This window comes from Lissotriton vulgaris, chromosome 6, assembly GCF_964263255.1.
Source record: "Lissotriton vulgaris chromosome 6, aLisVul1.2, whole genome shotgun sequence".
Classification (NCBI taxonomy): Eukaryota; Metazoa; Chordata; class Amphibia; order Caudata; family Salamandridae; genus Lissotriton; species Lissotriton vulgaris.
Genome location: NC_141694.1, coordinates 1237890386 through 1237906210, shown reverse-complemented (window position 1 = coordinate 1237906210; position 15825 = coordinate 1237890386). Strand labels below are relative to the sequence as shown.

The 15825-nt window shown below is 47.0% G+C and overlaps 1 protein-coding gene across 1 annotated transcript in view; it reads left to right on the top strand.

Moving 5' to 3' along the window:
• SLC16A10 (solute carrier family 16 member 10) overlaps window positions 1-15825 on the top strand; it is a 436189-nt gene that overhangs the window by 283057 nt on the left and 137307 nt on the right. Inside the window, exon 2 of the mRNA XM_086927337.1 lies at window positions 3902-4046. Coding sequence (XP_086783463.1) covers window positions 3902-4046 — 145 coding nt within the window. The remainder of the gene's footprint in view (window positions 1-3901; window positions 4047-15825) is intronic.

The following is a 15825-nucleotide window of genomic DNA, read 5'->3' as shown; positions in this document are numbered from 1 at the left end:
AGGTTGTAATGTTTTCTTATTGTTAAGTTGATAAGAAAAGTTAATTAAAGTGGTAAAATATTTAGTATTAAGTGACAAAAAACAATTTTCTATTGTGTGCTTTACAGTTAGCTAGTGGTGTAAATGTACACAAAAACAGACTTAATTGGCATTCCTAAGGAACAGATTGAGACACAGTGAGTTTATATGTGCACAGAGCTTGAGAAAGTCAAACCCACTTTCAAAACACAATGTAATTGTAGGCACTTGTGAAGTGACATTATTTGTCCAATGGAGTTGGAGTCTGGTGAGTCAATCAGTCATTCTATGGGGTATATTTACAAGGGATATCGCCACCAGAACGTCACTTTTAGAGATGTTCTGGTGGCGCTATGCCCTTGTCCATATTTTTAAAGCGGCGTTATGCCACTTTTTGTGGCTTAACGCCGCCTTGTAAATACGGCCCCTTTGCACCCATCACTTTGCGTTAAAGGGGCGTGAAGTGAGTGTTGCTGTGGATGTTCACCGCAACACCAATTGCTTTTTGATGCTGCCCTAGATTTACAAGGAGGTGTAAATCCGAGGAAGCGACTAAAACTAACTCGATGCAAGAGCATGCGTTAGAATGGCGAAACGAGAAGAAATACTTTTATTTCTTCACATTTTTGCTTTTTCTATGTGTACTGCGTCTATTTATTTTGTTAAACCAGATTTTTTTTATTTTCAAAGCAGCACACATAGGGCAAAACACCATGAATTATTGTTTATGTGCAGGAAGGTATCCCTTCCTGCACATAAACAACAATCATTAAATAATGACGATTTGCTGCTTTTTTGTGTGCTGACCAACGCATGAACAACCATTCCCTGCAAAACAGGCACCCTTGCGCTATGGTACAAGGGTGCCTGCGTTGGCGCTAGGCAGCTCATTTTAGCACCAGTGCAGGGGGAAACGCAGGGGTGTACCGTATTGTTGTAAATAAGGCAGATCCCTGTGTTTCGGAAATGTCGGAGCGCCGCGCTGCCAAATTTGGCACAGCTCCGGGCTCTGACATTTAGTTGTAAATATGTAATGTATGTGTCTTGTAAAGCGCACTGCTGCCCTGAGGCGTTGTGGCGCTGTAGACCACTGGGGAACCCATCCTGGCTATCCCTGTGAGATGGTCCCTACTGGGTATCTCCAAGGTGAAACCAGGCATCCCCAGCGAATGTGGGGGGCCATTGTAGAGATGAGGCAAGCTAATGCCCAGAGTTGCCGAGTGTGATCCCTGGTTAGAGTAGGCACCGAGGCGAGAATTATTGAGTCCGCTGACCCTGGTCCACGACCCTGCCGCGTCGGGAATTGAACCCTGGTCCCGGGCCGTTCTCTGCTTCCAGGTCTGCCGCCTCTAACCAGTGAGCCACACACAGTATGCCCCTATATTTCTAAAGTGCATGGCTACTCTTAAACAGTTTCCCAGCACTAAATATAAAGACGGGGATAGAGATTATAACAACCAGGTTTTCAGCAGTTTCAGGAACTCCAAAAATAACAAGCAGCTACAAACTTTCCAAGGAAGAGAGTTTCATAAAGTCAGATCTTGACAGAAAAAGACATACCACCGAATTGCGAATGGTATCTTTTTCCTCTGATTTGACAACATCCTTTACATATATAGGTCACACTGGATATGAAAACAGTCTCTCTGCCTGTTGTTGCTCTGCCCTCCGATGAACGCCAGGAATGCGCGCTGTCACTGGTGCATGTGTCCTGATGTCAGCACGAGGTACCGGGACATAGCCAAGGCAATTGACTGGGATGAGCCCAAAACCCAGTTTTGGCTCAAGAACAGGACCTGGATCAGAATGGTTCCCACTCATGCCAGCACAGTGCAGGGTTTATACAATAAAGTGCAGTATGGCTTACTACCAGATATACCTTAGAGCAGCACTTCTTAACCTGTGGTCTGCGACCCCCTGGGGCGTTACTACTCCAACCCAGGGGATCCACAACTGCTTGTCAAAATAAATATTAGCAGACTATTAAAGTTTGCATCAATAAAGAAGCTACATTTAAAAATTATGATGTTTAAAGGTTCTGTAAATGTGAAGAAATTTGAAATTGGAGGCTATAAGTTACATTGGTATTCTCAGATTAATTTGTGGGAGCAGTGGAAGTGCATCGCACAAAATATACCCAAATTTAAATGTAGATTTTTTTAAATTTCTGAATTAATTCAAATATTTAATAATTTGTGCATTTGTTTGATGAATGCTTGTTTCCATATTGTTGTGTATTATTTTGAGGTTCAAATCATCAACATTGCTTAGGCCACTGTCCTTGGATTCCAATAGTGGCTCTGTGTGGGTGTCCGGATTCCAAAAATGTTTCATTGGTGGTCTCTGGATTCCAGTAATGATTATGTGGGGGTCCACAGTGGTCAAAAGGATAGGAACCACTGCCATGAAGGTTTTGAGTAGACTTATTTGGAAGTCAGCAGCTCAGGTTGTTGTCTATGACAAGAAAGTTCTGTTAACCCAACAATTGATGGAATAGCCTAGTAGAGAATATGATATGCTCAGAATGAAGGTGGACCTGAGAATGAAATGCAAGGCAGCACATGCATGTAAAGCATGTGTGGCAATAATATGTACTTATCCCCATGATAAGGTCCCTTAAGCGCTCGGTCAAACTGAGAAACTCTGATTGCGGGTGCTTAGTCTAATTCTCACAATCATCAAATTCTTTGGCCAGAGGTGACAATGGTTGGGCCAATGAGTGTTGACCAATGATGATCAAGGCTGATTCTCCATGGGAAACTGCAGCAAGGCCACCAAGGTTATTTTGTGGGGTTGACTAAATAGCCATCAGATAATAATGACCAGGGTCAACACCCCCCCTGGACAGTATCGCAACTGTGCCGTTAGGGTGATAGTGTAAATAACACCTGCCAACATTAAGTGCCTCAAGATGGCCAGAGGGCAGAAAACAGAAAATGATAGATTGCACATGTCATGCTGTGGCTTGCCATTCTCCTTCAAACCAGAGGTGTCCAATGCAGGATCAGGAGACACAGATCCATGCCAGACCTTTAGGATGACCATGGACCATGTAAATGAGTGGAATGTATATTAATTGTGGGTGGATGTATGGTATGGTTGTAGCTCCAGGTCATCCCTCTTGCAGAGAATGGGACGAAGCGGCGGGAACCAGCCATTTTTGATGATTCATCAAAAAGATGTCCTCGCTTATTGGTCCCCCTTGCAGACGTCCGCGTGGCGTGAGCGGGGATTTTGCTGAGCGGCGCTGGGCTTTGCTTTGCAATCGCAACTTCTGTTTCCAAACCAATTTTTACTGGTAGAGTGCGAGGCAGATGTGTGCTGCTTGTATCAAATTGTACAACTGATGTGGTTAAATCTTCATCTGCTGATGTTGGAGGGGAAGTCCCAGGTTTTAAAATAAGCACTGGCAAAGCCAAAGGTTCGAGGCTTAATGAAGCAGAGAAAACTGGCACCAGAAAGGAATAGGTGGGAGAGACGGTTTGACGAAGAGCGGAAGGGTGGAGAAAGTGAGGGATTGGAAAGAAGGGATGATCATGTGAGGGAAGGGTAGAAAGACACAAGAGTGATGAGAATAGAGAGAAAGGAATAAGAGCATACGTGATGAGGGTTAGTGGTGAGAGTTGGGGATGGGGACTGAGAAGGCTGACTGTATAAGTGGAGACCAGAGTTCTGACTGTAACAGATATGGAAAGAGTAGTGTATTTGTCAGTGATGGAGGTAGTGGGTGATGTCTTATTTTCAGTTGGGAACAAGGGTTGCTGTGGAATGTTTTAATGTGCCATGAGAAGATTGCACAGCATTTAGGCGTCCCATTCAGGGAGCTCTTGCACTACTCTTCCTGATCCTAGGGCACTCAGTCTATCTTGTGTTTGTTCCACAGCTTGGGTGAACTCCCTCTCCATGGGAATGATCTTCTTCTGCTCCCCCATCGTCAGCGTATTCACAGATCTGTTTGGGTGTCGCAAAACGGCTGTCGTAGGCGCTGCAGTGGGATTCATTGGGCTGCTGTCCAGCTCCTTTGTAAGGTAGGAATGCCAGACTCTTGTAATGCTTTCTAAGATAACAGATGCTGCAATTGTATCCATATTTGGACAGGTATCTTGCCCATCACGTATGGTTAGTAAGCACTTTAAACTTCTGATATCGTGTAAAGTGCCTGCAGAGTTAAGTGACTTTTCCTTCTAAGTCATATTATTTTTTCATGTTAAAATCCACTATCTTACTCATCCTTACCCAATGTCTTGATATACTCCACATGTCTCCAAAGGGGTGCCTCGTTTTCCTCTACTAAATAAATTCTCCCTTCATCTACGATTAATAACAATTTCCTTTCTTTCTCCTGGAACCCTAGAGCCATTATACATTTAATTGTGACATCTCTACCCAAATCATCCTTTGTTGCCCCCTTCTTTTCCCCTGAATGCTTTTGTGAAGTAAAATCTAGCAAAATTCTGCATCGGATGGGATTGCCAGGTAAAAAGTAAAAGCATATGGAATTTGGTGCAATAAGTATCAAATATGCATGTTATGCCTCATTCCGGGGTTGGACAACTAACAAATTGAGGTATTTATCATATTCAGTAAATAGCCCACCTTATGCCACCCTACTCAGAATCAGGTCCTATGACCGTGGTCATTAATTAACAAGTACTGCTCAAACAAGTGTTTGCGTAGGACTCGTGATTACAAGTTGTGCAATGTCTATCACAACTGATAATTACCAGGTGAAAGTATGGCTGCATTTTTGTGTTTTTTCCTCGATAAATTGTGAAAGTTCAAACTTAATTTTATGGGAGTAAAGGCCTGGTAAACAGAGGGACACGCATATTTTGGTGAGTGACTGAATGTTATACCCCATTTTTGAGGAGCAACTTGTAGCAGGTGCCAATCATCTCACCAGTTAGATTACAAACTCAGAGATAGGTGTTTTTAATGGGTGTGATAAATAGCATATCACCCTCCAGGGCACTTGTCACCGAGGCCTAAGCCATTTAAGAAGTAATTCAATGTGTTTTTTAAAAAAAAATTTTTATTTTTGTTGCAAAACATAAATAGTATCAGTATCATCATCAGTCACATAAACATATGCATTCGTAGGGTCTCTTCAGAACACAAAGTAAATGGGAAACGGTAGGCATTGTAACATTACCCCGCAGTTACGTTATGAACCCGGTGAGCTGAGTGACTTGATGAAAAGGAACATAAATGTATCGTAAAAATTACAGTTTGCGTTTTATGTTTTTTCTTGTGTTTGAACAATAGCGAACTTAAACCAGAAAAAGTGCACACATAAATCGGCATGTCAGTGAGGTAGTTTCGACAGTATCTAGCATCACAGTCTTCCTACATAGGGACCAATCAAACATTCCTATGCCCCTCGCCCCACTCCATCCCCCCCCTACCAAACTCCTAGCGCAAATCCATCCCGCTCCCATGTATGGCGCCCAGCAATCACCCCCATAGCCAATCAGTGGTCCTCTTCACTCTCAGATCCCTCAAGATCTTCCTCATCCAGTGGCTCACATATGTCCCCCCTATAGGAGTTCCAAGGCTGCCAGACCCCATTCCATTTACGCGGATTATCCCTCAGTTTATACACCGCCCTTTCAGTCAGCATGAGCATGTCCATGTTTCGGATCCACTGAGCCAGCGTGGGGAGATCAGCCGACCCCCACTTCTGCGCTATATCCCGTTTTGCCGTCACCAGCCCCACTGTAGTCCACGTTCTCGCATAAAAGGTGAGGTCAGTCGGCCCCCAGACATTCAGCAGGCACATCCGCGGGTCTAGAGTAAGTGAGGTGTTTAGTGTTTGGGCTATGGTGCGCAAAACTCGTTGCCAATAGCTAACAATCAGCGGACATTCCCAGATCGTGTGTATAAACGAGCCTTCTGCCCCGCAACCCCTGAGACAATAAGGATGATCTGCCCTGTGCAGTTTATGTAGTGTCGTGCGAGTGTAGTAAATCCTATGCAGAATCTTTAACTGTACCAGGCGGAATTTGGAAGATATGCCTGCTTCACGTGGGGACGCCATGGCTGCGTTCCACTCGGTCTCGTCTAGATCTCCTACCTCCAGCATCCATTTGTCTTTCAGCTTCCCCAGTGGGTCAGGCATATTATTAATCAATTTGCGGTATGTCATCGATGTCGCCCCTTCCTGTAGGTAGTCAGTGAGTAGACGGTCTTCTAGAGGGGAGGATTCTGGTGGGGATGTGTCTGGCGGAATCGCCGCTTGTAGGGCGTGTCTAACCTGTATGTACCTGTAAAGCTCAGTATCCCCCAACTCATATTGCTCCTGCAGAGTCTCAAAAGGAACCACTCCCTCCCTCGTCCACAGGTCCCCCACAGTTGAGATCCCGATATTGTCCCACTGCGTGAAGCCCTTGGAGCGCCGCAGGTGGCCCAATGCTTTCGTGTCCCATAGAGGCGTAAGTTTTGTGATAGTCCCATCCCATTTCAATTTCGCTTGTGCCTTGTACCATAGACGAACAGTATGTTTCGTAGGCCCAGTGAGTTTTGCCGCAATACCGCGATGATGGTACAGTGGGGCCAACAAACTGTTCGTACCCAGTTGTGCCCTATCCGCTTTAAACGCTGGGTCCTCTTGCGGGGCGTGTATCCACTGATTAAGGATTTTAAGCTGGGCCGCCCAGTAGTACAGCTGTATGTTGGGCAGCGCAATACCCCAGTCGTACCACCCCTTATTCAATTTTATGTGCGAGATCCGGGCTGGCTGGTTTCCCCAGAGCAGGCCTGTGATCTGTGCCGTTATTTTTTGGAGGAAGCTATCCGGTACCAAATGTGGAGTATTTTCAAGAACGTACAGGAAGCGCGGCAGAGCCATCATTTTAAAGAGCGCTGCCCTTCCCAGTAGTGTTAAGGGGAGTTCTTTCCAATGTTGCACATCACTACGGAGGCGGAGCAAGGGAGGCTGCAAATTAAGTCGTGCGAACTCTGCCTCGTCTCGGGTAATATGGATCCCCAAATACTTAAAAGAAGTGTGCGCTAGCTCTAGTGGACAGGAATCCGGGAGTGGTCCCCGTAGCTCAAAAATTATTGACTTCGCCCAGTTAATGGTGTAGCCCGAGACTCGCCCATGTGCAGTACAGAGAGCCAGGAGGTTAGGAAGGCTGTCCTCCAGGTCAGTAAGGTATATCAGCATGTCGTCCGCGTATAGGGACACTCTATCCTCCCACTGCGGGGTCCATTGGATCCCTTTCAGGAGCTGCGTGGTGTGAATAGTAACCGCCAACGGTTCCAAAACCAGGGCAAAGAGGAGGGGTGAAAGCGGACACCCCTGTCGCGTGCCACGGCCTAGATGTATGGTTCTGGAAATGTGGCCATTAGCCACCACTCTGGCTACGGGGTCTCTGTGAAGCATGCGTATCCAGGAGATAAACACCGGGCCGAAACCCATACGTGCGAGCACTGCAAAAAGATAGTTCCATTCCACCATGTCGAACGCCATCTTGGCGTCTAGTGAAAGGATCGCAGCCGGTTCCCTTAGTAGCGGGAGTCGCGCACAACCCCATGCACCCTGCGGAGGTTTAAGGCGGTACTCCGATGTGGCATGAAGCCGGATTGGTCTGGGTGAATCAATTGAGTTAAACACGGCAGGAGCCTATTCGCCAACACCTTAGCGATAATTTTGGCCTCTGGGTTCAGAAGGGAAATAGGTCTATACGACGAGCATTCACTGGGGGGTTTACCTGGTTTCGGTATGGCTACAATAGTTGCCATCCGTTGATCCGGCGGCAGTATTCCCTTCAACCTACATTCTTCATACATGTGGAGTAGGGGTGTACTCAATGACTCTGTCATAATTTTAAACCACTCGATGGGAATTCCATTGGGGCCCATGGCCTTACCCGGATGAAGGGCGCCAATGTCTAGTTGAATCTCTTCCACCGTCAAGGGCGCGTCGATGTCCCTTGACGCCTCTTCCGTCAATTTCGGCAGGGGAACATGCTCAAGGGCAACACGGACCTCGTCCTCCCCCACCACCGTCGTTGGGGTGTACACTTCATTAAAATAATCAGCAAGGACCTCCACTATCTCGCCAGGGCGGGTGTGAACGATGCCGCACGAGTCAGTGAGCTGTAGGATGTTCCTTCCTCCCCCCTGCCTCTTGTCTAACCACGCCAAAAGTTTACTAGCTTTGTCCCCGATGTCGTAGACCCTGTGTTGTGTCGCCGCAATGTCCGACACCGTGATCCTCCTTAAGTGGTCGGTGAGGCGACGCTGACGGACCTGTAGATCGTGGAGCGTGTCGTCCGAAGAATTTGCCATATGGGCGGTGTTGGCCCTCTCGAGGCCCAATTCCAAGTCCAATGCCTCCCTCCTGTGTGCCTTTTTATGGTTCGCAACAACGGCAATGGCCTGGCCCCTTAACACGGTCTTGTATGCTTCCCATAACGTAGAGGGGGAGTCTACCGAGGACCGATTCTCCTCAAAGTAAAGCCGTGTAGCCTTCTTCAGGTCCTTGCTGATCTGGGGGACTTTAAGATAACCAGGGAAGACCGGGAACAGCCTCTGTCATTTAGTGTCTGTGGTAGTGATCGTCAGGGTGAGCGGAGAGTGATCCGAGATGCCCCTCGGCTGTATACTTGTCTCGGCCACCGTAAGATGCCCGTTGCCCAATGTGAAGAAGTAGTCTATCCTAGAGAGACAGTTATGTGTTGCCGAATAATATGAGTATTGCTGCTGGCTAGGGTGTAATGTGCGCCATATGTCCACCAATCCCTGTGCATCTAGAAAGGTCTGGAGCCTGCTGGGCCCTTCTATGTGTGTGCGGGGGGAAACCGGTCAAGGGTGTCCGTGAGTGCCATGTTGAAGTCCCCACCTATGAGTAGGTCCCCATCAGGGAGGTCCAACAAGAATCTGCCGAGGTCCGGTAAGGCCTCAGAATGTAGTGCTGGTGGTATGTATACGGAGACTACGTTTATCAGTTTCCCCTCCCACTGACCATGAACTGCCGCAAAGCGGCCATGGGCATCAACCGCTGTTGACTTCACAATAAATTGGGAGGATTTCTTCTGCAAGATACCCGTACCACGGGACCCTGAAGTGAATTCCGCATGCACTATCATGTGATAGCCTCTCCTGTCTAGGGCCTTCGTGGCCGCCCCCGTCAAGTGTGTTTCCTGTAGGAGAATGAGAGCAGGCCCCTGTCTTCTAATTCCCTGTAGCACCAGCCCCCTCTTGATCTTATCCCCTAGACCTCTGGCGTTCCATGACATGACGAGCAGAGGGCTCGGTGTGGTGCGACTAATCGTTCCAGCCATAAGAAAAACGGTGAACCATTATGAAGCCTCTTCGCCGTAGGCGAGGTGGCATGCGGAGGCAGACGTAGGGCAAGTGTGACTCTATCCAACATTCCGTTCCCTCATCGCCCCAAATAGACCAGATGCTCTCAGTTGCGTGAAACATGCCAATAAACATATGTGTGCTTAGAACAAGAACTTGCAGGACCAAGGGGTCCCGTAGTGCAAACTTACCCAACTCCCACTCCCCCCCCTCCCTGCCCCCCTGCTGCACGGACTCAAAACTGCCCGCCCCCCCAACTGAGCAGAGTGCATACCCCATTACCCAAACAGTGTACTTGCGCGTTGGGGTGAGGGACTCTCAGCTGCCGGCAGTCTCTCATTCACGCCCTCGGAGGCCCTCCACCCAGTGTCCAATGGCGGGAAGCGCTTACGCAGCATTAAAGTGTCAATAACTAAAGAGTGTCAGATGGTCATTGTTCCTCAAACTCTTCCTGGCCGCCTTCTGCTCCCAAAGAATCACTGTTATCTGGTCCCCCTCCCGAAGCCTGGGAGTCCTGGCGGTGGCCTCCAGTTCGGTCCTTCTTGGGTCGATTCGTCCGTCTCTGGTTCTGTCCCGGTCTCCAGCCTTCCAACCATTCTTGCCCGTTTTCAGGGTTGTCGAAGAACCACGTTTTGTTCTCCGCTACCACCCTCAATCTCGCAGGAAAGAGCATGGAATACGGTAGCTCTCTGGACCTCAGTTCTTTTTTCACCTCATAGAACGTTCGTCGCCGACGGGCGACCTCCGCTGTGTAGTCGGGGAAAATGGCGACGGTAGCGTTCTGGATCTTAAGAGGAGGAGAGGTTCTGGCCGCCTGCAAGATGGCGTCCCGGTCACGGAAATTAAACAAACGGGCCACTATGGGCCATGGAGCTGCCCCCGGTTTTGGTTGACCTCCCGGCACCCGATGGGCCCTTTCCACTGAAAAAAAGTTAGACAGCCCTTTTGGCTTCAGTTCATCCGTGATCAGGCTCTCCACAAAAAGGTCCATGGCCTTTACACCTTCTGATTCCGGCACCCCAATAATGCGGATGTTGTTCCGCCTCGAACGTCCTTCCTGTTCATCCAGTTTCTCCCGGAGCATTCTATTGTCCTGCGCCATCTTCCCCATTTCCCGTTGAAGTTCGGAGACGTCCTCCACTAGAGATTTTGTGACCACCTCCATGTTCTTGACTTTCTCCGACATTTTGTGGAGGTCCGCTCTGAGTAGAGTAACATCCGTGGAGATTGCGCCCACGGTTGTTTGTAGCTGGGCCAGAGCGTGCATGACATCGTCTAATGTCGCCTTCTTCCCCCCTGGGGTTTCGGTCGTCTTCCCTCCCTGATCTTTCCCCGCCGGGGAGACGGTTGACTTGTCGGAGGTATACCGTTCGATGCGGGTCTGTGTGGCGCCGCCCTTGGGACCTTTCCCCGCCATGCCGCTGATTGTCGTGCTCCTCGTGCCCCTACGCTCCAGGATGTGTGGAGTGGTGTGGACACCCTGCCCAGACCAACTCGACAAAGCTCAGGTCTTAGTAGGGTGAACCGGAGGGCGAGAAGCGTCGATTATTGCCAGGTGCGCAGCGTCGTCTTCGATGTAGAAAATGGCGGACGCCCCCTCGTCACCGGCTCCTTGACTTTCGGTGCCGCTCGTGTCAACCGCAGGGACGGTCGGAACGCCAGCGCCAGTGCTGTTGTCCACCACACCCCCGAGGTCCGTGCGTTTCGTTGCGTCCGACCGTCCGGTGCGCACTCGTTCTGTCGTCTCCTGCGCCCTACGGGCACTTCCGGTCCAGGTCCCCAGGTCCGCCTGTACTTCCTGCTGGGCCGCTCAACCAGGGGAGGTCCCGGCTTAGGAGGTCGGGGTTGGCCGATTCATGGCTCCGACGTATCTCGGTCATCAGACGTCGGATCTTGTCGCCGCTTGTCGCTGCTTACACCACCCGGTCCTGGGCTCTGGTACCCTCCTGTAGGGCTGAAAAAATGTGACGGATTATATGTCGGATTGACGAAGAGGCCGCTTCAGCTGCGGAGCTCGTCCCTTATGCTGCCGCCATGATCGGCTGCTAGCCACGCCCCCAATTCAATGTGTTTTAGTTATTTTGGGTCTGGTGGCCCAGTAGACTCCAGAGCTCTGTGTTTGTCCTCATGGTCACTGTTTTGAATCCTAGAGAATGCACTTAGCCTTTCATCCTTCTGATATGGCTAAAATGAGTACCATTTAGGTGGGTAACAATTAACATGTTACTTCAACGCCAGGGTGAACATGAGCTGTACAAATATGCATTTAGTTATCAGCAAGTGGTATATGGCAGGCCCTGGCAACGACCCCATAACCAGGGCCACTGGAATAATGTGGGAGGGGCTGACCAAATTATGCCACAGGTTTGACAAAATTATGCAGCACGAAAGGCAAATTATGTGGCGCAATGCAGCACATTTCGTGACAGCATTTCTTCATTATTTTGTCCTTGTTTCTCATGGTTACACTAAATGGAAAATATGTCACCTTGTTAGTGCCAGTTTAACAACCAAATACAGCAATAAGTAACTGACAGCTGACCAGCCAATTTTTGCAAATGGTTGTCCACTGCACTGAAATCAAGTTGAGGCTTTTTTTAGTAACTTTTGATCCATTTGAGTTGGAATCAAACTTTTTTGTGAAATCCTGCAGATTATGAAACAGATGATGGATTATGTGGCAAATTCGGCCAATTCAAAATTATGTAGAAAATGCCTTGACCTCTGAATCACTTAATTCCAGTGACCCTGCCCGTAGCATTTCACTTAGGATTCTAGAGTTTCTCATTGAGGAATAGTTTGTGCGTCATCAGGACCAGGATAGGCTCATGAAGGAAACTAGGTGTGAATTTAAGTGTAACATGTCTGGTACAACTAAACTGGTTATATTTTTCTTAGATGGCAAGGAATAAACTGCATATTTCACTTTACTTTTACTAGAAGAGTTTACTTCTTTTTCCTGTTGCTGGGTGGACCTTTTGAAATTCACATATTTGTACATTCTGACATCTAAGCATTTCCTCGACAAAAATGTAAGCAGAACGGAAACGCCTGGTGCTTGCTTAGTAACAAGCATTTCGTGCTTGCGAAATATCTGGTCTATGAAATCTGAAAATGGCTGAAATGTGAACTAAAATGCAAACTCGGCATGTTCGACTGAGAGGTATGCAGCAGATTGTCACTTTCAAGACGCGTTGCTTAGGCAACAGGAGCAAGCTCGTGCATTTTAGGGCGTATGACGTCAGCGGCTGTCCAGCCTGGGACGGGATGAAACAAAAATAATCACCAACTCACCAGTCAAGGAATTGGAGGAGGCAAAATACTCAGCGTTGGTCTGTAGAAACATAATATTTACTAAAAACATCCCCAGAGAGGATGGTCTGAAGAAATATAGCAGGATTATACCATTTACTGAGAACGTATAAACTGGGTTGAGGAAATATGGCATTTCCTGCGATCATTCACAAACAAGATGGCCTGTAAAAATATTACATTTAATGAGAGCATTCACAAAGATGATGGTCTTTAGAGGGAAACAACCTTTACAACGCAACTTTTACAACGCACTACCATTACAATGAAACTTTTACAACGCCACCATTACAACGCATGACACTACAACGCACACCACTACAACGCATGCCATTACAACGCAGTCATTACAACGCATACCATTACAACGCATACCATTACAACGCATAGCATTACAACACATAGTACCTTTACACTATCCAACACTTACCCTACTGTTGCACCCCCTGGAGTTAGAATAGTAATTTTCACCCCTACACTATCCAACACTTACCCTACTGTTGCACCTGCTGGAGTTAGAATAGTAATTTTAACCCCTACACTATCCAATACTTACTTTACATGCAATGTAATGTTATGCGTTGTAATGGTATGCGTTGTAAATGTAGTATGCGTTTCAGTGGAATGCGTTGTAAAGGTAGTTTCAAAGAATTCGTTGTAATGGTATGCGTTGTAATGGTATGTGTTGTAATGGATGTTGTGGTGTAAAAAATGCGTTGTAAAGGTAGGTGTTGGAAAAGTATGCGTTGTAACGTCATACATCCGTCTTTAGAATATAAAGTTTTATAAGTTCATTCACAAACAGGATGCTCTGTGCGATAAAGGAATTATTGACACATTTCCAAAATTGATTAATTCTATTGAGCAGTGTGTACTTTTAAAAACGGCAACTCCACAAAATGTATTGACATTTTCGGCGTCTTCAATCAATCAATCAAACAATCTTTATTCGGCCTTATACAGACCATACAAGACACAAACATACAGAAATTCATAAAAAACATCCATACAAAATTCAGTCATGAAACGGCATAGCTTGAAAACCCATAAGATCCAAAAATAACTAATAATAGAATACAAACATAAAAGTAACTAAAAATCCACAGAATTGCACCAATGCAATCCTTTTAGAAATCCTCCTGCAGCTTAACAAACTGCCGGCTCAGACAATGTGTGAAGGAAAATTAAAAGCTGGTCTGTATTGTCAAAACCAGTGAGCCCTAATAATAGGCATAGATAACATTGCCTGGAAGGATCATTATAGAAGCAAAAGAGATAAAATGCTCTACTGTCTGCAGAGAAGAATTGTCATAGGGTCATACTAATATACTTTTTGGGTCGTACTGGCCTGTAGGGAAGCAAAGATAACTTCGAATTGAGCCAACCGGGAACTTGGGTAGCAACAAACACTCCCAAACGTTTCTAACCAGGGAAAGGTACGACTCAGGACCGTCACAGACTTTAGTGACTAAGGGCTAGATGTAGGTAAATAGTATTTACCGATTCTAAAATTCTGAATTTTACCGTTTCGGTATTTTAGAATCGGTAAATGCTATGTAGCAAAAAATTCGGTAAAAATTACCGAATCGTTAAGATTCGGTAATTACTGAATCGGTATTTACCGATTCGGTAAATTACAGATTCAGTAAATTACCGAATCCTTAATTTCGGCCCCCTACATCAGAAAAGCCTATTACCGGTCGGTAACGGCCAACATTCGTTAATTTCGGCCGTTACCGACCGGTAATAACCTTCCTACATCTGGTCCTAAGTATTCTCTCGCTGTCGGTCTGGCTAAAATCCTAAGCTCCTTCCCATCGGAGGCCACACTCGTATATAGAGCCTTTATCTTACCCCTCTCACCCCGGCCCTGCCCATGGGGGGGACGGGGGGAATAAATCCGGCCTATCCAGGGCGTCTCTTTATGTATCTCCACCAAGGGATCTGTAATCCATTATCACAGTTCAATATGTGATCACTGCTCGGTGTAGGAACGGGCATGGGTAACCCAAGGCCGCCAACCACAAGAGGAGTGGAGCAACTCTGATGTAGTCTCCGACATATGGTAAGCCCAGTTCTTCATGGAGAAAACATCTAGTATTCTGCAGCAAAATATTTCCCTCCAGTGGAGCCTACAGCAGTCCAGATACCCCATATGGCTGCACCATAGGTCATGACCGGGAAACACTTCAGTCTGTAAACCTCCAACAGAGGCAGTATAGGCTTGCTCCCCACCCTTGCTGCCAGCCCGAGTAAAACCCATATAGATTGGTTAACACGCGGGCAGCGGTTTGCCAGGCATGGCAACCAACAAATCCTAGGATTAAAGGTTATGCCTAGGTATGGAAATTCACTAACTCTTGTGACGTTATTGCCCTTGATAGACAGTGGCCTCACTTTGGCATTACGGTTCCCTAACCCCATATATTGTGTCTTAGCAATGTTGGTCTTTAGGTCAAGGTTGTCCATAAAAAGGACAAACGCATCAATGAGAACCCTGAGACCGTTTAGTGGGCAGGAAAGCAGCACCGCATTGTCGGCATAAAGTAGGGATGGAATAAAAGTTGAGTTTACATTGGGCATATCTGCCCCTGTAAATCTAAAAAAAGAACTTAAATCATTTATATATAAGAGAAAGAAAATAGGGGCGAAGACACACCCCTGGCGAACTCTCCGAGACAGGCCAAAGGGGTATTTACATTCCCCCTGTGGTCCATATCTCACAGAGGCGCTAACCTTATTATGTAAGGCACAAAGTAAGTTCACCAAGGGTATAGCTAATCCTATGTTGGTTAAGATATTCAACAACTGAGACCGATTGACACAGTCGAAGGTACTGCTTGGGTCCAAAAAAGCCACATAAAATGGGCCCTTCTTTGCAGTGACATATTTTCCAACAATGAGGTGCAGGTGTGAACACTGTTCTACAACCCCCAAATCTTCCCTGAAACCATTCTGTGTGGTGCATAACAAGCCATTTTGCTCCACCCAGTCCTCAATTCTATGCAGAATAACTTGCCCCACAATCTTTACCACTGAAATTGACCTGTAGCAGGAGGGGTTCTGCCAAATACCTTTTTTAACCCCTTTTATGTTCATGACGGAGCCGCTCCGTCATGAGCCTCGGTTGAGCTGTGCTCATGACGGAGCGGTTCCGTCATGGCCTGCTCGGCGCGCCTGCGTGGC